Source organism: Abramis brama (genome assembly GCF_963993115.1).
Source record: "Abramis brama genome assembly, chromosome: 16".
Lineage (NCBI taxonomy): Eukaryota > Metazoa > Chordata > Actinopteri > Cypriniformes > Leuciscidae > Abramis > Abramis brama.
Window position 1 is genome coordinate 26841247 of NC_139978.1, and position 23566 is coordinate 26864812.

The 23566-nt window shown below is 38.3% G+C and overlaps 1 protein-coding gene across 2 annotated transcripts in view; it reads left to right on the forward strand.

Annotated features, from left to right (window-relative positions):
* Positions 1-23566, forward strand: part of sema6bb (sema domain, transmembrane domain (TM), and cytoplasmic domain, (semaphorin) 6Bb) — a 117736-nt gene that overhangs the window by 66185 nt on the left and 27985 nt on the right. For both annotated transcript variants that reach the window (XM_084086753.1, XM_084086752.1), the window contains 7 exons: positions 2525-2585; positions 2677-2739; positions 11937-12035; positions 14406-14496; positions 15158-15277; positions 16689-16777; positions 18117-18334. In XM_084086753.1, the coding sequence (XP_083942879.1) occupies positions 2525-2585; positions 2677-2739; positions 11937-12035; positions 14406-14496; positions 15158-15277; positions 16689-16777; positions 18117-18334 (741 nt within the window). The remainder of the gene's footprint in view (positions 1-2524; positions 2586-2676; positions 2740-11936; positions 12036-14405; positions 14497-15157; positions 15278-16688; positions 16778-18116; positions 18335-23566) is intronic.

Genomic DNA, 23566 nt, shown 5'->3' on the forward strand with positions numbered 1-23566 from the left:
CAGAAATTTCTCGACTTCAACGCAAGCGACTGCAATCTAGCCTCAGACTTGGGGGGAAAAATTCAGACCAAGCCATAAATAAATACACCTATAAGACAAATGAGGTGTTTTTTTTGTGTGATCTGTATACATAATTAATGTTCCGAGTAACTAGAGGAGGGTGACTAATATTGCCAGCGGCGACCTGGTTAAGTCACATTAAATCAAGCCTCAGCCACCTCGTTGTGTTTGACCTCATTGAGAGGTCAAGTCTTTCAATTAAGCTCAGGAGTGAAACTCAACACATTCTACCCTCGAACCTGTCACTAACGGTGCGGGACAGGTTCCGGCTGACCTCTGAGGTCATGGAAACAGCCTGACTGACGTACAGCCTCTACTGGTGCAGAGAAATCAAGGACTCAGCTGCCGTCCGGGCTGCCACACAGATGCCGTAGGGCATGGGACGAACGGTGTGAGACCTCCCGCTTCTCCCGAAGCACTGCAATTTACAGATACACTTACTTTTTAGCTGTCTCCTATATGTTAAATATAGTCAGCCCCCCCATGAGACATCCTGCATCTCTCAGGCCCCTTTCTGCCCGTCAGTATGGTCATTAATTTGAAGCACTGAATGAGGGAGGGCATATTGTACCAAACACACAGTACTGCATAATACGTCTCTCAAGCAGTCCTGCATGAACTGATTAAATATACAATGAATGCAATGTAAGGCGCTTTGCATAAGTGTCTGCCAAATGCATAAATGTAATGTAGTGTAATAATACAGTAAAGGTGGCCAAATGCACTCCATCATTCAGACAATCTACCAGAAAGAGAAAGATAGATAGAGCGAGAGAAAATCACATAGGGAAAGCTAAAAAGAGATAGAGGGTAAGAAAATGAACTAGATCTGCCAGGTAAAAATTGCCGTTCTGATCTCTTTAAAAGTAAAAACTTGGAATGTTCTGAGTTGTTAATAAGTTTATTGCTAGGGTTGTGCAAAATTCAGAATTGAAGAATTGTCTCCCTTGCCATTCGTAAGTGTAAATTTAAAATGAATTGGAATCCATCCATCCATCCAAAACCTTTTCAAAACCATTAAACCAAGGCTTTAAGCCAACAATCAAAGTTTGTCTGGACATACATTGCTAGTTTTGAATTTGAATTCTACTTCCTTCCAATTGCAATTATGTGCTGTACCCTGTTTGCTGCCTGCTCTAGCATTTTTAAGTTCACATTACATTATTTAGATGGAGACCCTGTTATTTATCTCCATTGCACACTATGCAAGTTGTTACATGATGACATTTTGAAAGAAGATAAAAAGTAAAGTTTGTATACAAGATAAAGAAAGAGACAGAGAACAGAAAAGGTACAAATGGAGGGTCTGAAAAAGAAAGAGTTTTTTACTGGCCCCTGTGTGTTCTATTCTTGCCAATGGTCTGCATGTCTTGACCAAACCATCTGTGTTTTTGGTAACCTTGTGTAACTATAAAGCCTGTTTTTATGTTCATGTAAATGTGACAGGACTGTTGAACTCCAAACAGACCTCCAGCTTACTGCTTGAATTATTGTGTCTGCTTAAAGTTTGTGCTCTCTAAATAAGGCAAGCATTGTGTAAGTGTATGATCATTTTAACCAGGGCACTTAGGGGCCGCCCTGCTCAGAGAGGGAATGGCCAAGGGGGATTCATTTTAACAAACCACACCAAGGGATTGAATAATTTATAGTCCATCTCATCAGATTCTCTTCAAGAACACACAAACACGCACATACATACTCCATTTTTGTTGATGTGTCCACAGAGCAGTGATGCAGATGGAAGTCTGTGAAAGATAAGATCAATACTACTGCAAGAACATGGGCTGGTCTGTGAGCTTGGCAAATTCACAGATTACAACATTTCAGAAGGAAAAAAAAGAAGGATTCTCACGATTTGAAATTCTCCAGTCCTCTCTCATCGGGCCGCACGGCAGCTCTTAGTCCTTGATCAATATTCAGGCACAAACCAGGATACTCTATAACACCAAACACGCCATGATTAAAAGACATCAGATTCATAGAAACTTTAATAGACGCCACAAGGTTATAGAAATATTATTAAAGTGGTTGCAGGAAGTGCTAAAGCACTGGATGCTGTGTTCAAGATGAGAAGCTGCATGCAGCATGCATGCAGTGTGGGGGTGGGTTATGAATTATGGAGGGGAAATCAGGCATATCATAATGCAAAGAATCGTGATTATGTAGGACGGGCTGTGGTGAATCGTTTAACTGAGTGTTTGCACTGAGACGGCGGATCTGGGTGAATTTATGTAGGAACAAGAATGTGATATCAATTTGTTAAACATTTGAAGAATACACATTATGCTTCAGTGTGTGAGGTCGACGACTTTGGATTTCAGATATTTGTTCACTGCAAAAAAATGATGTTTGATCTTAATTCTGACATTTCTGATTAAGAAAAGGATTGTTTTGCGGTGTTGTGTTACTGATATGCGGTGGTTCACAGTCTCTCGCTCTTTCTCTCTCACTGTGCTTGTGTCAGAGATGACCTTTTCCGAGTGGAGCTGGACAACGTGGTGGGAGAAGAGATGTTTTACAGCAAGGTGAGAACAGAAACGCACACACGCATATAAACATAGCTACATTGTGCTGGAAATGAAGAGTCACTCATTACTGACGTTCCCTCTGTTACAGAAGAGGACATGGGAATCCAACAAAAATGACATCAGAATCTGTAGAATGAAGGGAAAACATGAGGTGAGTGGATTTTCTCACACATTTATTTATTTAAATTTATATATTTGTATAAATGCGCGCGCACGCACACACACACACAGAGACACACACGTTGTTTTCTCATGTTTTACGGGACTTTACATAGACATAGTTATTTTTATATTGTACAAACTTTATATTCTATCCCCTAACCTACCCTACACCTACTTTCTGAATTTATACATTTTCAAAAAACATAATTTAGTATGATTTACAAGCTGTTTTCCTCATGGGGACCAAAAATGGAGACTTATGGAGACTTACTCTTATGGAGACATTTTCCCCCACAACCTTAGGGTTTACCAGGACCACACACACACACACACACACACATTTAATTTAATTTAAATTTAAAATATTTATTTCATTTAACATTTTCATTATTCAGACATCATTTAATATGCTTTTTGAGCTATTCATTGTAGAACCAACATTGGCTGGTCCCTGCGATGGAGGCAAAACCTGACCCATACAAACACACACTTACATCAACAAAACACTGTTAAACAACAACACACATTTATTCATGTTAAATGCTTGTATATGTGCGAGTCACTTTATTTGTGCCCCTGCTCTCACTCTAAGGTGCCATCACAAGAGCTGCCTGTGGCAAATTTCCAGGAAATCAATTTTTTTTCTGTGCTGTCTGCAAAATAGAGAGGGTGTCAAAAGCTGCCAGCGGTCCCCACAGCTGCCCACGCATGACCACTGCAGATATCTTCCTTTCACACACCCTTTCTGCTTCGTCTTCTGGAATGCTGGGTATTTTGTCTGACTTCAATGAGAGTGAAAGGGAGTTTTTATTGAAAGGTGTCTGTGTGGGAAGAGTGAAGGATGACTTAATCCCCTCCAGGCGATAAAAGAGAGAAAAAGAGAGAAAATGACTTATTTAACACTGAAAATGACACCTGACATTGAATCTGGGTGAGAGAGCATAAGACAATAGCACAGCAGAGAGCAAGTGAGATGAGACATACAAAGGAACAGAGAGAGAAAGCGAACAACTCTCCCACCTGTCTGCCCTAGGGATGGTTCGAAAAACAGAGAGAAAGACCAACATAGATGAGGAGTGAGAGAGTGAAGGGGTCAGTAAGAGAGAGAGTGGACAGGAAAGATGGTAAAGGATGGTTCACCTAAAAATTAACATTCTGTCATCATTTACTCACCCATGTGTTTCAAATATGTATGATTCACTTTAAAGATATTTTTTCATGCAGTGACAGTAGTTTGTAGTGACCATGGCTGCTAAGCTTCAAAATTTACCAAAAAAAACAACAACAACATGGAAGTAGTCCATATGACTTGTGCATTATATTCCATGTATCTGAAGCACATGATAAAATTCTCCTCTACAGTGAGCTGTAAACCACTTTGAATGGATCATTGAATCAGTGAGATTGTGGGGCTGATCGTTTCATGATCAAATCAGTCCAGTTCGCAAACAAAACCATTCTGAAACTGAATTCTGATTCTGAATTCTTACTTCTGTAAGTTCTTGCATCTATAATCTAAATGAGCCACTCTGATTCTTAATTCTAAATCTAAAGAATTGAGAAGAGATAGAATATGTATAGATGTGAGCCACTCTGAACCTGAATCCAAAAACACATTCTAATTGTAAATGTAAAAGAATCACTTTAAATCTGGACTCTGAATCTACAGTATGTGAACCACTCAAGCACTCATGTCTTGCTTTGTTTGTTTGTTTGTATTCTGTTCATTGTTGTTGTTTTTTGTTGCCATACAGTTTTGTAACATTAATTTGGGTTTGCGCTCTGAGAGGTCAATGTGGAGTCATTGGGTTGTGAATAAATTGTTCAAACAGATTTATAAATGTATCAGCTGGTATATTGGTACAAAACAAGCAAAAGGACGATTTGTTCATTGATTCAATTCTGAAGTTCAAGTAATTCAATGATTTGATCACAGCAGTTCTTGAATTAATAGTTCACTGAAGGGGCTGAACAATGAATAACTTAATTTAAACTCAAATTTTGGTGTGTTTGTCACACAAAGCTAACAAACTGCTTTAGACTTGGAAAATAGTGCCTGAGTCATATACAGCAGATTTTTTGGTAATTATTTTCTGTGTGAAGATTCTAAAAGAAAATTCTCATAGATGGTCCGTATAATGACATTGGATGACATTTGGAATGAGTAAATCATGATATAATTTTAATTTTGGGGTGTGAACTTCTCCTTTTAAAAAGTGAGTTGGCTAAAGATAAAGGAGAGGGATTAAGGGCAAGAGAAAGAAGGACTGTTGGAAGGGGAAGAAGAGAGAGAGAGAGAGAGAGAGAGAGAGAATTGCCCTCTTAGAGTTATTAAGTCTCCAAACATGAGAGGTCATGCAGAGATGTACGAGACGCGACAAGCTCTTAAACAGAGCCCAAGATCTCACACTGAGTGGACACTGATATACACACACACACGCACGTCTGCACAAACACTCGCTGTACACCCATATACAGCGTCCTCTAGTCCTCATGTGTGAGTCCTTGCATTTTTCACTGTGATACATTTGCCACTAGGGTAATTGGTTTTGGTAATTAAATGTTTCTGCACGGCTGATCTAAGAGGCCACACGCTGTAATTGGGAGGGAAATTCAATCTCCCCATCTCTGCCCCTTTCATCTGGATCTGCAGGAGGCCATTTTGAATCTCAGATGAATGCAGATGCAGTCTCTTCTCTCACTGCAAGTGTCAAAAGCAACTATGTTCTCTCTGTCGCGCATGCAGACACACACACACACACACGCACACGCACACACACGCACACACACACACACACACACACACACACACACACACACACACACACACACAGACTCTGGAGCTGGTTTAATGCAAGGCAGCTGGGGTGCAGCCAGTGCATGCAGAAAAGAAATTCTATGCCAATTCTAGACACATTATGATTGACAACACTTAGACAGATTGTTTTACAAATAATGTGCTGATGCAGCTCACTGCACTTCCAATTACACACACCTGCATAGATGTGCTGAATATTAAAGAATCACTCTGAGTCTGAATTGAAAATCTACAAAGAACCCAAGTGAAACACTTTAAATCTGCACAGTATATTCTCTGACTGTATGTGTAAAATAATCATTCAGAATCCGATTTCTGAATCCAAATGATCTAAACTGAATCTGAATTCTGAATCTGAATATAGACTGACTTTGTATAGAAGTGAGCAATTCAAAACGTAATATAAATTATGGATCTAAACAAACATCCTGAGTCTGAATTGTAAATCTAAAAGAACCACTCCAAAGGATCCAAACTGAATAGGAATTCTGAATTTAAATATAGATAGACTGTATATACAGTGGGGAGAACAAGTATTTAATACACTGCCGATTTTGCAGGTTTTCCCACTTACAAAGCATGTAGAAGTCTGTCATTTTTATCATAGGTACTCTTCAACTGTGAGTGACGGAATCTAAAACAAAAATCCAGAAAATCACATTGTATGATTTATAAGTAATTCATTTGCATTTTATTGCATGACATAAGTATTTGATACATCAGAAAAGCAGAACTTAATATTTGGTACAGAAACCTTTGTTTGCAATTACAGAGATCATACGTTTCCTGTAGTTCTTGACCAGGTTTGCGCACACTGCAGGAGGGATTTTGGCCCACTCCTCCATACAGACCTTCTCCAGATCCTTCAGGTTTCGGGGCTGTCACTGGGCAATACGGACTTTCAGCTCCCTCCAAAGATTTTCTATTGGGTTCAGGTTTGGAGACTGGCTAGGCCACTCCAGGACCTTGAGATGCTTCTTACGGAGCCACTCCTTAGTTGCCCTGGCTGTGTGTTTCGGGTCGTTGTCATGCTGGAAGACCCAGCCACGACCCATCTTCAATGCTCTTACTGAGGGAAGGAGATTGTTGGCCAAGATCTCACGATACATGGCCCCATCCATCCTCCCCTCAATACGGTGCAGTCGTCCTGTCCCCTTTGCAGAAAAGCATCCGCAAAGAATGATGTTTCCACCTCCATGCTTCACGGTTGGGATGGTGTTCTTGGGGTTGTACTCATCCTTCTTCTTCCTCCAAACACGGCGAGTGGAGTTTAGACCAAAAAGCTCTATTTTTGTCTCATCAGACCACATGACCTTCTCCCATTCCTCCTCTGGATCATCCAGATGGTCATTGGCAAACTTCAGATGGGCCTGGACATGCGCTGGCTTGAGCAGGGGGACCTTGCGTGCGCTGGAGGATTTTAATCCATGACGGCATAGTGTGTTACTAATGGTTTTCTTTGAGACTGTGGTCCCAGCTGTCTTCAGGTCATTGACCAGGTCCTGCCATGTAGTTCTGGGCTGATCCCTCATCTTCCTCATGATCATTGATGCCCCACAAGGTGAGATCTTGCATGGTGCCCCAGACCGAGTGAGATTGACCGTCATCTTGAACTTCTTCCATTTTCTAATAATTGCGCCAACAGTTGTTGCCTTCTCACCAAGCTGCTTGCCTATTGTCCTGTAGCCCATCCCAGCCTTGTGCAGGTCTACAATTTTATCCCTGATGTCCTTACACAGCTCTCTGGTCTTGGCCATTGTGGAGAGGTTGGAGTCTGTTTGATTGAGTGTGTGGACAGGTGTCTTTTATACGGGTAACGAGTTCAAACAGGTGCAGTTAATACAGGTAATGGGTTGAGAACAGGAGGGCTTCTTAAAGAAAAACTAACAGGTCTGTGAGAGCCGGAATTCTTACTGGTTGGTAAGTGATCAAATACTGATGTCATGCAATAAAATGCAGATTAATTATTTAAAAATCATACAATGTGATTTTCTGGATTTTTGTTTTAGATTATGTCTCTCACAGTTGAAGTGTACCTATGATAAAAATTACAGACCTCTACATGCTTTGTAAGTAGGAAAACCTGCAAAATCAGCAGTGTGTCAAATACTTGTTCTCCCCACTGTAGTAAGTGAACAGTTCTTAATGTAATATGAATTCTGAATCTGAATTGTAAGTCTAAAAGGACCGCTCTGAATCTGGATTCTGAATCTGAGTCAGTTGTTTTGAACCTAAATTCATTCTTCATCTAAATTCAAGTTGCATTTGAATATTCTCAATATAAATGAGCCACTGCTCTCAATGTTGGTGTTAGCCCATGGTGTGTTCACCAGCCATCAGCATCAAAGTGTGTGAGGGGGCGTGGATTAGCCCTAGAGCAAAAACACAAATACACACAATCCCTCTCTCTCACATACACAAAACTCCAATCATTTCCTCCTCACTTTTTGTCCATCTCTTTATTTCTTTCTTAGTCAATCCTTTTTCTAGCTAACATACACATCCTACACAAACACAACACCCTACTCTGTGTTCCCTGGCAGATTTGCACTAATTTAGCCCCTGCTGTTAATGTGGTCACTGTCTGACCGAGGCTGCTGTCACTGCAATTAGAGAATTCTAGAATGACAATATTGCCATGGGAAAGAGGGAGATTTGTGCCCTTTCCTGCATTATTCCCTCTTTTATCATGGTTGGAGAAACAGACTCTGCTGAGCATATAATGGAAACTTCTGAGAGTTGGCTTTGCTTATTGTAAATATGACCCTTTTATTATGAGGAACAGTGTCTAAAATGGTTAAGTGGACATCCGTGAGATGAGTTACGCTCGTTGTTGATGATGTGCAGAATTGTGCAGTCTCCATCCAGTCAATCGACGTTCACGGTGAAGGTGATTTGCCGTGACAAAGCAAACTGAAGTCCTTCATTTCCATCCATCATTTGTGATGCTCAAAATTGATCATTGAGCAAAAACAAATGAGCTTTATTGGCAAAAATTGAAATAAAGCGATTAACAATGTTATGTTGTTCATTGCTTGTTACAGTTGACAGTTTTGTTATTAACTAAAACTAATATAAATGTTTCCATTAATTGAAATAAAGATTAAATAAAACATTTTAATTAAAATAAATAAAATGGCACATAAAATTACTACAACTTAATCTAAAAGGAAAACTGAAAGCTAATTCGAAATATTAATAAATATTATAATAGCATACATGTAATATTAAAACTGGCAGTTGAAAATATTTGTAAGCTTTCATCACTTGAAAGCTTTTATCTCATACTGACGTCATGGTTTAGAAATATTATGAGGCACTGTCAGTCTGTGTATGGTTTATGATGTTATTGTGGGACTGCATTTTGAAAGAATGTGTTTAGATATAAAGATATCAGTGGTCTTGGAATGTAGGGAGTACTTTGCGCAGATGTGCAGTGTTGGTGTAGATGTCATGTCTAGAGACTCAACAAGAGAGGAAGAGAAAGAGGAGGATTTCACTTGCTCAGCTTCAGCTCAGCATCTGTTAGAAAAAAACATCTGCCAGAAAGACAACGCCCTTTTACTGAGGCTGTCTCTCACACAAGCTTGGGTGGTAAACTTATCTAGGACCCGGTATAAATAATTTAGTACTTGACACCAACAGTGAGAATTTGCAGGGATAGTCAAGGCCCTGTAAGCTGAAGAAATATGGCATGCAAGGTAGAAAGTCGAAGAGAGGAGGATACTTTTTTTCTTTTTCTTTTTTTATAAAACAGACCTGACTTGCAATAGAGACAGAGAGGTTAAGACAGAGACCTTCACCTCCTTCACTGTGACAAATTTACAGAAATACTAAAAACCTTTCAGACCTCATTCTACTTTTTTCCACTTTCAGTAGAAAAGGATTAAATATAGTACTGGGGGAGGGCAGTAATGCATTTGTTTTTTTGTAATTTTTTCAAGCTGCACACCCTTATAAACCATATTAAGATACAGACCATATTTAAGAGTTCATTCAATTGAATTAAATAACCTTGTTTTTATTTTAATAGATTTTTTTTAATTTACTTTATGCCGTATGTTGAACATGGTTATTTTCTTACCATTGTCTATATATATACAAATTTATTTTTGCTGCTTGTGTGTCTGTGTGAATTTATGCTCAATTTTCATTTTCCACTTTTTTTTGTACATGATTTTTTTATTACTATCATTAGCATATTTTTTTTTCTTGACTTTGTTTCTGTCTTTGCTTTTATGTGTGTGTGTGTATGTGTGTGTGTGTGCGCGCGCTTGTGTGTGCTACAATCTTGACAATAAATTACAAAAAATTGAAAAAGCAGAGACAAGAACAGTCTGGAAGAGAAATCCTGCTGGAGTGGAAAGGGTGGGTTATAGACGGACACAGATGAAGGATAAAGGGATAATTGGACTGGTAGTAGGAGAGGAAAAATAAAGGGACGAGGAAAGTGCTATTGTGAAACGCCGAGCAGAGGACAGTTGATGGTACAGAGGACATCCAGCACTAGAGAGAGAACCCCCTAATGGACTAATGAATAGTGTGTAAATGAATCAGGCCTCTTTGAAAATATGAAACGAGGGGATGAAATTGGAAAGACCAGGTGATGGTGATTGAAGAGCTGGAGGAGGACGAGAAGGCTGTTGTTGTTTATCCACGGTATGTGCTTTATCGCATAGAAGACCAGGAGCTGTGCCAAGTGTTTGGACTCTTGGAGGAGTTTGTCGAATCGGTTTTATGAGTAGAGTTATAAGGTCTTGGTGCATTGATCCTACAGAGACTCAAACACACAAATACACAAACACAGGATACATCTGCATCACAGCACCCACACCACCTACACACAATGCCAATACGATAAAAAAAGCATCTGTCTTACAGAAGCACTAATAACAGGCCAGGTACGCTCATAGCAATGAATTGTGGGCTGACATTTATGTGATTTAATGTGCCGTTATCAGTTGTTATGCTGTTAGTTCATGATCTATCGCCAACAGTTTTAGGCATTTCTGTATTGCTCTCACCTCGCACTCATTCTCATCCTTTATTGGCATGACAATTGGTATTGATAAAGCAATATGATAATTAAAATAAATAAAGTAAATAAAGTAAAAAAACAGTGCGAATAAAGGAAACAATTTGTACAGCTTCAATTATTACTTTTTATTTTTTTTAATACATTAACAAATAAAACCATACAAAGTAACATTAGAAAATAATAATAGTAATTTTTATTCATATAGCACCTTTCCATTGCTCAAGGATGCTTAAAGTAGATACAATAAGAAAAAAAAGGTAACGGCAATAGGGTAGGTAATAATAACAAACAACAGGTAATAATGAAAGACAATAGTACGCAGACAAGAAGAAAAATAGAATAATAAAGCAAGGATAATACAAAGATAGTAAAAGGGCATTACATAGTGTGGCACACATCAGCATATAATCATGTACAGAGAAATACAGAACACAGCTTGAGAATGATAACATTCAGAAAACAAATGAGTTTTGAGAAGGGATTTGAATTCAGAAATATTATTATTGCAGGAGAGAGACTTCCATAGTAGATGCAGAGTTGATATGAGTTTCAAAAGTGAGAGAGGAATAAATAAAAAAATAACACCAACATTTAACAGTACTGGATGATTTGATGAGAGTAACAGCAATATCACAGGCAAAGGAATTTTGCTAATAAGTGATTGGGTTCCAGTAATAATGATTTCAGTCTTGTCCATGTTTAGTTTCAGAAAGTTGGAGTTGAGCCAGAAATATTTAATTAAATAATTTTTAGGTAATTCAATTAAATAAATTTAATAATCAGTTTTTTTTAGATAATAATGATTTCTCTCATGTACTATTTCTCTCTCTCCTCATTTCTCCACTGAAAAACAAGAACCCTGTGAGGACCTGAGCATCTGGAATAACACTCAATCCCACTTCTCCCCCTCCGGCTCCTTCCAAACGTCCTCACTCTCTCTCTCTTCATTCGAGAACAGATTGCTGTGATCATGAGGCCCCGGTGCCCACAGGTTGCTGCCCATCAAATGGTGCCACACTGGCGGGCACATGCGGGGTACACCGGTGGGGGGCGGCACATGGGGGAGCATGACATAATCCATCTCTATTTCACATCTCTTAAAGCCCTTCACAGGTGCAGGGCTCAAACATGTGCGTTCAATTGAACCGAGGTTTAACCGAATGACTCACTGTGGCGTGCCTCTGGTTTGCCAAGTGAATTGTTTGTACAGATGCAAACAATCCTTGGAATAAAATTGAAAGTGCTGAGAAATGTGATGTCAATCTGAGGGGGAATTTGTTCAAGAGAGTTTGATTTAGGAAACAAATGACTTTCTTCTTCTATTTTTTAGGATGAGTGCCGTAACTACATGAAGGTTCTCCTCAGTCGGCAGGGCGGATTGTTTATCTGTGGGACCAACGCCTTCAATCCCTTATGTGCCAATTATACAGTAAGTACTGCATACTTAAAACACACTTGCACAAAAATGTATTGTTTCAGAACCTCACCACACCCTCTGTGCGTTCATTACCCCAAAGTTTTGTCAATGTTTTTGGGGTCTGTATTTTCTCATTACATTTTTTTCATACTTTTTTTTTATTCTCTGCAGCCCATTACATTTCTCACACATATTTATTTCATTCTCACTAACTGCTTTTTTTGCTTCAAAACTTCACAGTGCATTTCAGAGCACTGCTTGCAGCATCGTTCCAAACGACTGGCTTCATTGGGTCGCTATGCATTTTTGACCCGGATGGGAATCACTTCACAACCCCCAAGCAAAAAAAGAATCCCCCCTGCCGTTTGTCTATACTCTGTTTTTCCACCTGCCTGACCGTCAATATGCCCAGAAGCAGCAAGCTGTTTCTGATGACCTCAAGAGCAGAGAGCTGTCATTAATCAGTCTAGATGTGGTTTTCTGTGCGTGGTTGTGGTAATGCCACTCAATGGGCACGTTGTTTGAATCCAAGACTCTGTGTGACTGTGTGTGTGTGTGTGTGTGTGTGTGTGTGTGTGTGTGTGTGTGTTGGTTGCCTTCCATCCATCTGGCCGGCGACTCTATTGCCCCCAGCGTACGTGAGTCACATTAATGGAGGGTCTTAGCTGCAGGTCCACCTGCAGCATCAACTTGAAACATAAATGCTGCACCGCTGCGCCAGACTTCTGAACCAATCACACTAATAATATACAACTTGCTGGATAAAGAAGGAAAACACATAATTACTTATCATCCACTCTGCCGGATTCTAGCCTGGAATAATATAATATAATATAATAATGACATTTTTATATACAGGTGAAACTCGAAAAATTAGAATATCGTGCAAAAGTTATTGTGCATTTATTTCAGTAATTCAACTTAAAAGGTGAAACTAATATATTATAGGCTATAGACTCATTACATGCAAAGTGAGATATTTCAAGCCTTTATTTGTTATAATTTTGATGATTATGGTTTACAGCTTATGAAAACCCCAAATTCAAAATCTCAGAAAATTAGGATATTACATGAAATCAATAAAAAAAAGGATTTTACATACAGAAATGTCAGCCCTCTGAAATGTATAATCATGCATATGTACTCAGTACTTGGTTTGGGCCCCTTTTGCATGAATTACTGCCTCAGTGTGGAGTGGCATGGATGCTATCAGCCTGTGGCACTGCTGAGGTGTTATGGAAGACCAGGATGCTTCAATAGAGGCCTTCGGCTCTTCTGCATTGTTCTGTCTCATGTCTCTCATCTTTCTCTTGGCAATGCCCCATAGATTATCTATGGGGTTAAGGTCAGGCGAATTTGCTGGCCAATCAAGCATAGTAATCCCATGGTCATTGAACCAGTTTTGGTTCTTTTGGCAGTGTGGGCAGGTGCCAAGTCCTGCTGGAAAATGAAGTCAGCATCTCCATAAAGCTTGTCTGCTGAAGGAAGCATGAAGTGCTCTAAAATGCTCTGGATTTAATAAAGCACGGTGGACCAAAGTCCTCTTTTCTGATGAGAGCAAATTTTCATTCTCATTTTGTTCTCATTCTCAACTCGCCTGACCTTAACCCCATAGATTCTCTATGGGATTAAGGTCAGGCGAGTTGAGAATGAGAACGGCATTGCCAAGAGAAAGATGAGAGACATGAGACAGAACAATGCAGAAGAGCCGAAGGCCGCTATTGAAGCATCCTGGTCTTCCATAACACCTCAGCAGTGCCACAGGCTGATAGCATCCATGCCACTCCGTTAAGTAATTTCTCTGTTTAGTAGCAATTTGAGAAACTGCTTTAAGAGGAAAATTGCAGACACCCCGATCTTGACAACCACCTGCCGCTATTTCCATCAAGGGATTCAGAAAGATAGAATTTTGTGTATGCAGTTCTCGAGGACATGAAGAAACTCTGTCTGAAACACACTGTTGCAGATCTGAGTAAAAGAATTATCGCACACCTGTAATGCAACATTACACCTGTCAAGAGTTTAAGAGGCTCTCTAGAGACAGAAATGTATGATAGAGACAGAGAGAGAGGAAGAGAGTGCACAGGTTTATTTATAGTTAGTTGTAATGGCCTGAGAGTAATTTTCAGCTTGAACTGTTATTGTGCAATAAATTGCCTGTGGATGTTTTTGAAATTACATTTTATGCATATGTTTTAACTCTGCTTCTGTTATTCCTACACTTGATACTATTTCTCTCTTTCTGCTTTTGTATTATCCAACTCTATATCTCGGAGGATAACATTTATTTAGATAGTGTTAGTTATTCACTTACTCTCTGCGCATTGGGCATTTTTGTCTCGAATTAATTAATGAGTGTGTTTTCTATGTGTGTGTGTGCAGGGAGACACTCTTGAGATGGTGGGTGAAACCGTCAGTGGGATGGCTAGAAGCCCATATGACCCGAAACATGCCAACGTGGCCCTGTATGCAGGTGAGACTCCGCCAGCATATTCTGTTGCTTTCTGCATTAACACAGTGAACATGACTGCATATTACAGGACTATATATAGATATACAGCAGTGCGGTAATGCTGATGTCCCTGCTGTTATTCTTTAACTTAATTACATGCCGGTCTATGAACAATATTTATGTGTATCTCTCAATCTAATCATGCACATATGCTGTCCAGCACATTCCCTGCACGACATTATGGCTTTACTGCTTCCTGCCTGGACGAACCTAAAGGAAATGAATTTTTTTTTAAGTGTATGAAGATGCATTACTCTGACAAAAGTATATTGAGAGCATATTTTTTGTCTGTAAGGCAGTGCTGATCCATCAGAGAAGGCAAGGAAGCTAAACAACTAAAAATAACTGTTGTTTTATCAATTTACCACATAATGTGCATAACTCAGATGCATGAAACATCTATTCTGATGCACAAAGGGGATATTTTAGATGGAAAAGGGGAAAGGTATATATTATATTATATTATATTATATATTTTTTTATTATTATATTGATAATTTTTAGAGAGGTTATATATATTTTTTATTAGATTATATTTTATACAATATTATCTCTACATACATCTCTGTCTACATATTATTATAGAGAGATTTTTTATATAGTTTGTGTGCTGTTTTTGCAGAGGGGAATCTCTACACTGCCACAGTGACTGATTTTCTGGCCATTGATGCCGTGATCTACAGGAGTCTGGGGGACAATCCTGCCCTGCGCACGGTGAAACACGACTCCAAATGGTTTAGAGGTAATGAAGACGTCAATCGTTAGTCGACGGGAAGGGGAAGCCGTGCAGACTAGTGTCAGCACATGGATGTAATATTAATGGTGTTTGTGTATGTATAATGTGTGTGAGAGAGAGTTAAGTGTACTTTACTGCTCCAAAACCTAGCCTACTGTCTTAATAGGCAACAGCCTGCTAACTATCATGAAATCGAACTATCATTTTAAATATATATATGTATATATTAGGGCTGTCAAAAATAACATGTTAATTTAGTTTTCTTCTTCTGTTTAACATGTTGAAAATGTTAAACGGAATCAATGCAGCATAGTATATGATTACAGTATATCATTATGCTATGTGGGTTCCGCGAGAACTCAAGAGAACACAGTTTGTTACTGGCGCACTGTCTGAGAAGCAGCTCTATGTGAACACACACCCGAAACATACACACAGAAAGCTGCTTCTCAGACAGTGTGATTGTACAGATTTGAGGTTATCATTTGCGTCTTATCGTGTTTGAATGGATAAAAACACACAAAATCATGACAAAATGCTTGTTTTTCTAAGTATCCTTGTAAGCACAGTCTTAAATGAGGTAAAAAAAGAAAAAAGTCTCAAATAAACGTAAAGAGAGAAAATCGTCCGCGTGTCAGATCAGCATCATGTGCATGAGGTCTTAAAGTGACAGCAGTCAATATCCCTTCTACAGTCTGTGTCGTTAGTTTTAATCAAAGAAAAAAGCAAAAAGAGATAATCACTTAGTGCTCTTGTCTGAATAACTTTTGTAGGTTTAATAAGGAGTTATCTTTATTTAATTTATACACTGAGGACTATGCAGTTATTTTACATTTGATTACTTCAATTTATGTAGAATTTCTAGCTTGAGCTGTACCTTGTATGCATATCATTCATTTAATTATGTAAAGTATGAAAAAAACAGATCAGTGATATATTAAATTAGATTCATATTTCAAAAATATGAATTGGATTTATGTTTCACTGAGATTGTCACAATTGTGTTCTGAGGTAGACATCTCATTAGTTTTTGGAGCGGAGCATTAATGTCAGGGTTGATAAGGCTTTCTAAGAATCCACATCTGAGTCAGCAGTCAGCACCCCTTCTTCCCATCTTCCTTTGCTCCGATGGTCTGTGGCCTGATGTGATCTCTCACTGATGCAGCAGAAAGCACATCTGTGTCCTGACTCGATCTCCCTCCTGCTGTCCTGGGTCACTTCCTGTCCCAAAACGCCCTCACTTTCCTTCTTTTGGTTTGTGTCCCCGTTGACGAGCTAATGGCCCTATTGGAAAGCAGCCTGTAGTTCAACACTGTAGTTCTGTCAGATCAGCCTTTCTGAAAACCATGTGATCTGAGAGAGCAGTAAAGTGTCCTGAACAGGAAATACTAATTTGGTCCTGGTCGGTCTGTTTCAGAGCCGTACTTTGTGAATGCTGTGGAATGGGGGCCGCATGTCTACTTCTTTTTCAGAGAGATGGCCATGGAGTTCAACTACCTGGAGAAGGTGAGAGGATGGTAGAGCACAAGTCTCAGGTTTCATAATGAGGAAAAAGTCCCCAATGTTCTCACATGTGTTTCTTCTAGAGTTTCATAAGACATCCAAAGAGTGCCAGTCTGCACTCAGAAGGCATATATTTCAATTCACTTGTAAAATTAAAAATTATTTATTGGCATTTATGGTTCTATGAAAAACCTTTAACATCCATTTGACTTTTTCATTGCACAAAAGGTTATTTATAGTGGAAAAAGGGTTCTTTAGATTATTATGTTCTTCACTCTAAGAAAAAAATGATTATTTTAAGAGTTCACTTAGAGGTCCTTTGGGGAACCCAAAATGGTTCTATGGCCTGCCTTTTGGAACCTTTATTTTTACGAGAGTATAAATTCTCCCAAGAGCAAAGGATTTGGGCTATGATATTCACATTAATTTTATAGCTCTTTACTCTTACTGCATATCAGCTATTGTCTTATTTGTGTCTATTTTGTTGTCTCATAAAGAATTTGAGTTTAGTTCCCCTTGCTTAAACGGTTACATGACACCAAGATCATGGTTTCAATTCCCAGGGAAATGATCAAATGTATACATTGAATGCTATGTAAGTTAGTTTGGATGAAACATCTGCCAAATGCATAAATATAAACATAAAATTCCTGGGCTGCAAAAGAAAAATTGGAGTTAAACCTTCCTGTGGGATCGGTTAAAAAAAATAGTGGGAGTAATCTGAAATTGTGTTACCGTATGTCCAGTCTGGCAATATTATTCAAATGTCAATACTAACTACTGTATTTCCAGTCAGACTGCAGTATGACCTTTTCCCTGTTTTCGTGCTGAATGTTTAATTTAATAATCATGCCCTATAAAGCTGTTTTGAGTGTAATTTAAGCACACAGAAGTTGTTTTTCTGTTGTTGTTTTTCAAGGCAACTGAAATCCGTAATATCATTTACTGAAAACTGAGAAAAACACATCGACACACTAACAAGGCTTCCTATTATGTGAGAATTAGCAATGCAAGACTTCTGCAAGAACAGAATTGTGCTTGCGCAAGCATTTGTACTGCTGGACCTCGAGGAGAACAAAAACCCACTGTACTTTGGATTCAGCTCTTTTGAAATCACTTGCCGAACCCGTTTTAGGGAATGCTGACATTTTCATGAATGAATTTATATTAGCTTACCCATTTTACACAGACTAGCTACTCTCCAAAATCTGCTTAAAAACCCACAAGGATTAAAAGATTTAGGGCTTTTCGGAGAGGATACAGTACTGTTTGATGTGCGTACTATCAAATGCTTAAAATTCATAATTAATATGCAAGTTAATTCCATTTTCTGTGACCTTAGGTGGTTGTGTCTCGCGTAGCACGCGTGTGCAAAACAGATCAGGGCGGTTCGCAGCGTGTGCTCGAAAAGCAATGGACGTCCTTCCTGAAAGCTCGGCTGAACTGCTCAATACCAGGAGACTCGCACTTCTACTTCAACCTCTTGCATTCCACCAGTCCCATCATCCGCATGCACGGCAGGGATATCATCCTCGCTGTCTTCTCCACACCCTCCAACAGGTGGGTCACAGCCTTTACGTGCAAACACTGACGAAAACCTTTTCTCGGCAGCAGTCAAGAAACAAGAAAAGAACCACCCACGATGCATATTGCGCACAAAAATGGAAAAAAACAGGTTGAAATCACTAGCTTCTCTCTGATTGGCTGGCTTCCAGTTTCCAGGAGTCAGGGTGCACTGGTTTTTATCAGTCTGCTACTGAGAAAAGTTGTATTCGCAAGTTTCTAGGCTTTTACAATGAGCTTTTCTGTAGAAGAATTTGCCTCAGGATTTGCCAAAGTTTGCTAGGAATCGATCTACTCTACCGTTCATAGGTTTAGGGTCAGTAGATTAAAAAAAGAAGAAAAAAATATTATATTTTTATTCAGAAAGGATGCATTCAATTGATCATTAAGTGACGGTAATTACATTTTCATTGTTACAAATAAATCAGTTTTAAGTAAATGCAGTTCTTTTGAACTTTATATTCATCAAAGAATCCTGAGAAAAATGTATCACTGTTTCCACAAAAATATTAAACAGTTTTTAACATTGATTATAGGAAATATTATTTAAGCACCATATCAGCATATTAGATGATTTTTGAAGGATCATGTGGCACTGAAGACTGGAATATTGGCTGCTGAAAATACAGCTTTGCATCACAGGACAAAATTACAATTTAAACTATATTCGAAAAGAAAACTGTTATTAAAAAAAAAAAAAAAACCTGACATATTGAATAGAATAGGTGACCTCTTTCTGACAAAGTGGGCAGCACTTAATTGAATAAGCTGCAATATAGACCTTCACATTGAAAATGTGGCTAAAGAAGACTAAGAACCACCTGATTCCAACCAGACTGTGAATCTCAAGAGATAAACTCCCAAATATAGTGCATTAGCAGCCTCATTGATAGACAGTTGAGCTGGAAATATCACAGGCTGGTGGCAACAGCAGAGCACTGGGAAACGGGTACAATCGCTCTGGGTTTAGGTCGTCCTGTGGGATTGTGGGTGAAAAACCTCTGAATATAGAGCACTGGTGCGACACTGCAGGGAATATTATTGCAGGTTTTAATGGCATGTAGAGAGGCTCTGTGACAGAACGGGAAGGGGAAGAGATATATATTGATGTAAGAATGAGGAATTGAATTGATGTGGGGAGATGTACACATGCTGACAGGCTGTCACCAAAATGACACACTTAGAGAGGAAAGCAACAACAAAACATATTTTTGGGATCAGGAAGCAAGTGCATGTTTTGATGGAGTTTGCTGGAAATAATTACAGGAAAGAATGTGAGAACATGAAAAGAGGGAGGGCTGTCAAAAGGGATGGGAGTGAAGACGCTGAACGAGTCATTACTATGAGAGGAAATGAAGAGAAGAGAAAATTGATAGAAAATGGTTCATGTATGCACTTTTCTACCAGTGTGTGTGATCAAGGTATGAGAGTGACTGCAGTGCTTAAAGGGACAGTTCACCCAAAAAAAAAGTCTCATGCTCATAAAGGCTGCATTTATTCGATCAGTAAATGCAGTAAAAACAGTCATTTCGTGACATTATTCACGTTTAAAAGAACTGTTTTTACTTTAATATAATTTAAAATGTAATTTATTCCTGTGATGGCAAAGCTGAATTTTCAGCATCTATTATTTCTTATTATCAATGTTGAAAACAGGCGTGCTTCTTTTTAATGTTTTGATGTTTTTAAGAATTATCTGATTGATAGAAGTTTTTTTTTTTAAAAGAGCTGCATCTGTTTTAAATCTTGCAACAGATGTCTTTACTTTTGGTTTTGATCAAATTAAATCATCCTTGCTGATAAAAGTATTAATTTCTTTCAAAAACAAAATCACCAAAAACTTGAATATGTAGACTAAATCAATGAAAAATTCGAAATAAATTTAAAATAAAATGTTTAAACAATTATTTAGCAATCACAGTATTATATTGTACAGTATATTCCTATTGAGATTTACTAAAGATTACATTTAACAGTTTTATTGAATCATTAATGTTTTTAAATATTTACTTTGAGTAAGCATTTGATGGATGCAAAGGTCATCTAAATGTAATGATTAGAATGATTTTGTTTTTTATTTGAAAGTGAAATAAGACTTAGTCAAATTTCAGACTCTACATCAGTTGAAAATTCATTTAATATCTTGTTATATCTTGAGTTATGTCCTCAGTGTGTGTAAGAGCGTGTATGATTTGTAATATTTTTATGAGACCTGTGTGTGTGCGACAAATGAAGAGCAACGAGCACCCTCTGAATGATGGAGGAAGGGCAGGACTCCCAGCATGCAAATGTGTATTTATGTCAGAGCATGGGCCAAACCTCAGCAAATGCCAAGTCTAATAACATCTCAGCCTGCTAATGGCTGCTCTGGGGGGTCGAGATGGGAAGAGAAAAAGATGAAGGATGAGTATTTGTGTGTGTGTGTGTGTGTTAGGGGGGGATACTCAAGGACGAATGAATGAGGCGGTCAATAATAGCCCACGTCTTCCCCCACCTCTCCTTCACAAGAGTTAAAAACGTTTTTATCATCTGGCTCATATAGAGCCAGGGTTCCTCTCCTCCTCTCTTATCCTGAGGGCACGGATCCACGGCGGGCTCAGTAAGAGATGGAGCGCTGAGGTGCAGTGGCAGGGAGCGTCCAGCTGTACAAGCATTCCCGTCTGCAGCTGCAGTCCTCTATAAACAGCGCAGGGGGCTTCGCTAGCCTGCCGGGAGGATGTGTGGTCTGTTAAAGAGCTCTCAGACAAATTGCCGGGACCGGTTAGTGCGTGGCAGACGCAGCAGCAGGGGAGGACTATGGGAATGAGAGGAGGGCATTCTGGGATGTGGTTGAGATGGGTATAAGTATTATGGGAAGGACTGTAATAAAGTGCAGATCGTCTAAAAGTCAGTGGTGACTCATGCTAAATGGAGATTGGTTACAGGACTATTCTGCGGATTTTGAACATTTTGATGGTTTCTCATAAAAGCTGTTTTTTTATACATGAGCAGTTTTAAATTTTAAATCTTACTTTAAATATTCATGCACATTTTTTTTCAAAATAAGCCAAGCCAAGAGTCACAATAGCTTGTACTTGGTAGGGATTTGAATGAATAACCCTAATTTGTAGTTCCTAATTAGTTCCTTCATAAAAGAGACATGTACTGTAGTCTTGTACTTTACTTGGTTCTTATTTTCATATACACTACCGTTCAAACGTTTGGGGTTGGTAAGATTTTGTAATGTTTGAATGAAGTCTCTTATGCTCACCAAGGCTGCATTTATTTGATCAAAATACAGTAAAAACAATAATACTGTGAAATATGATTAACATTTAAATTAACTGATTTCAGTTATACATAACTGCTTATTCAATAAGCTGATTTGATGAAGAAACCTTTTTTTATGTTGAAATTAATGTTGAAAACCGCTGTGTTGCTTAATATTCCTGTGGAAATCATGATACATTTTTTAGGATTCTTTGATGAATAGAAAGTTCGAAATTAAATAGAATATATATATATATATATATATATATATATATATATATATATATATATATATATATATATATATATAACAAATGTCTTTACTGTCACTTTTGATCAAATTTAAGTGTCCTTGCTTAATAAAATTTCTATTTTATTATTAATAATTAAATATTAAAAATTAAGTATTAATTTCTTTAAAAAAAAATGTTGCTGACCCCAAACTTTCGAAGAGTGGTATGCTTGTTTGCTTCAAATCAAAGTTTGCAATGCTATGATTCATTTCAGAGGTGGTTGGTTTGGTTCATGGCTTATTCTTCATTGAAGAATGTTTTTTAAATCTCTCTGGAGGAAATTAATGGGAAAAATTCTTCCTGAAACCATGACTGGAAAAAATGAGTCATAATTTCTCTCCATTATACTTTGCTGTATAAAGCATCAATACAGTTTTTTTTGCCCTTTGTTTAGTGCACATGGACTGTAGTAGATGACATGAAATCATGGAAAGAAAAGGGGGGAACTTGCGTTGCCCACATGAGTCAAAGCATGTGCTAGGGTGTTGAGGATGATTTCCAGGGCTTGCTGTATGGTTGCTAGGAGTTCTGGGAGGTTGTTTACAAGTTCAAGATAAATCTTAGCTCACCTCCAAGTGTCCAAGATATTCTTATCCCTAGACATGGCTCGGGTCATTCCTAGATAGTACACTAGCATTCAAAAGAAGATGAGTCTTTGGTGAATCAAATATGTTCCAATAAAACATTAAAGAGCCTTCATACATATTAAGTATTTCAGAATATTCTCTGTATAGAAGACCGGTTTTACTCTCACAGAAACAGAGCAGGCGGGAGAGAGGTGTTTGCATCTCATTTGAGCTCCCGATGCTTCGAGGTGTGAGGTCGAGGCTCCAAGCAGAGCAGGAGAGATGAAGTGAGATTGTTGTAAATGAGAGGCTGCAGGTGAGATCATCCTCTCAGTGGATCATGGTGGATGCAGGAGGAGGATGCTGAGTTCAGATTGAAGGGGGAAATGAAAGAAGGCCAGAATCTGCTGGAGAGGCACACGCTCGGGTTTGAGGCAGCTGAGGGACTTTTAAAGAGAGAGTGGAGACAGAGAGAGCTCATAAAGGTGAAGAGGAAAAAGGAATGAGCAAGGAGAAGCGTTTTGACAGAGCTCCAAGATGAGACATACAGAAAGAGACTGAGGAACTTTTCTGTTTAAACTGGAAGACATTACAGTAATTCAGTCAGACTTCCTTTACTAATCATTGCATTATATTTACAGTTCAAATTTGTTTAAAGTAATACTCAAAAATAATAATTCTGTCATCAATTACTATCAAATTTTTCACATTGTGGAAAACAGTTTTTTTTTTTCCAGTTCAAATATCTGAAGATAAAGATAAATATACTTGAAGCAACACTGCATAAAATATTAAGACTTGGTTTGATTAGGTATTTTATGCACTGTTGTTGCTTAAGTAAAATTTTGCTTGTTTTACCTATATATATATATTCTAAATGCTGAAATGCTGGCAAACCATTCAAAAAAGACCAATTAAAATCATTAGTAAAAATGTTTTATTGCACTCAAACCATTTTTGTAAACTAAACTGAAACTGGTAATTTAGAAATCTTCATATGTCACAATCAGGAGCTATTCAGTATTCAGGTAGGCCAATTATAACTGAGTTTATTTAATTTTTACATTAACATTTTAAAGATACAGTAGCATAAATGGTGGGTTTTTGTGGGTGGTATTGTA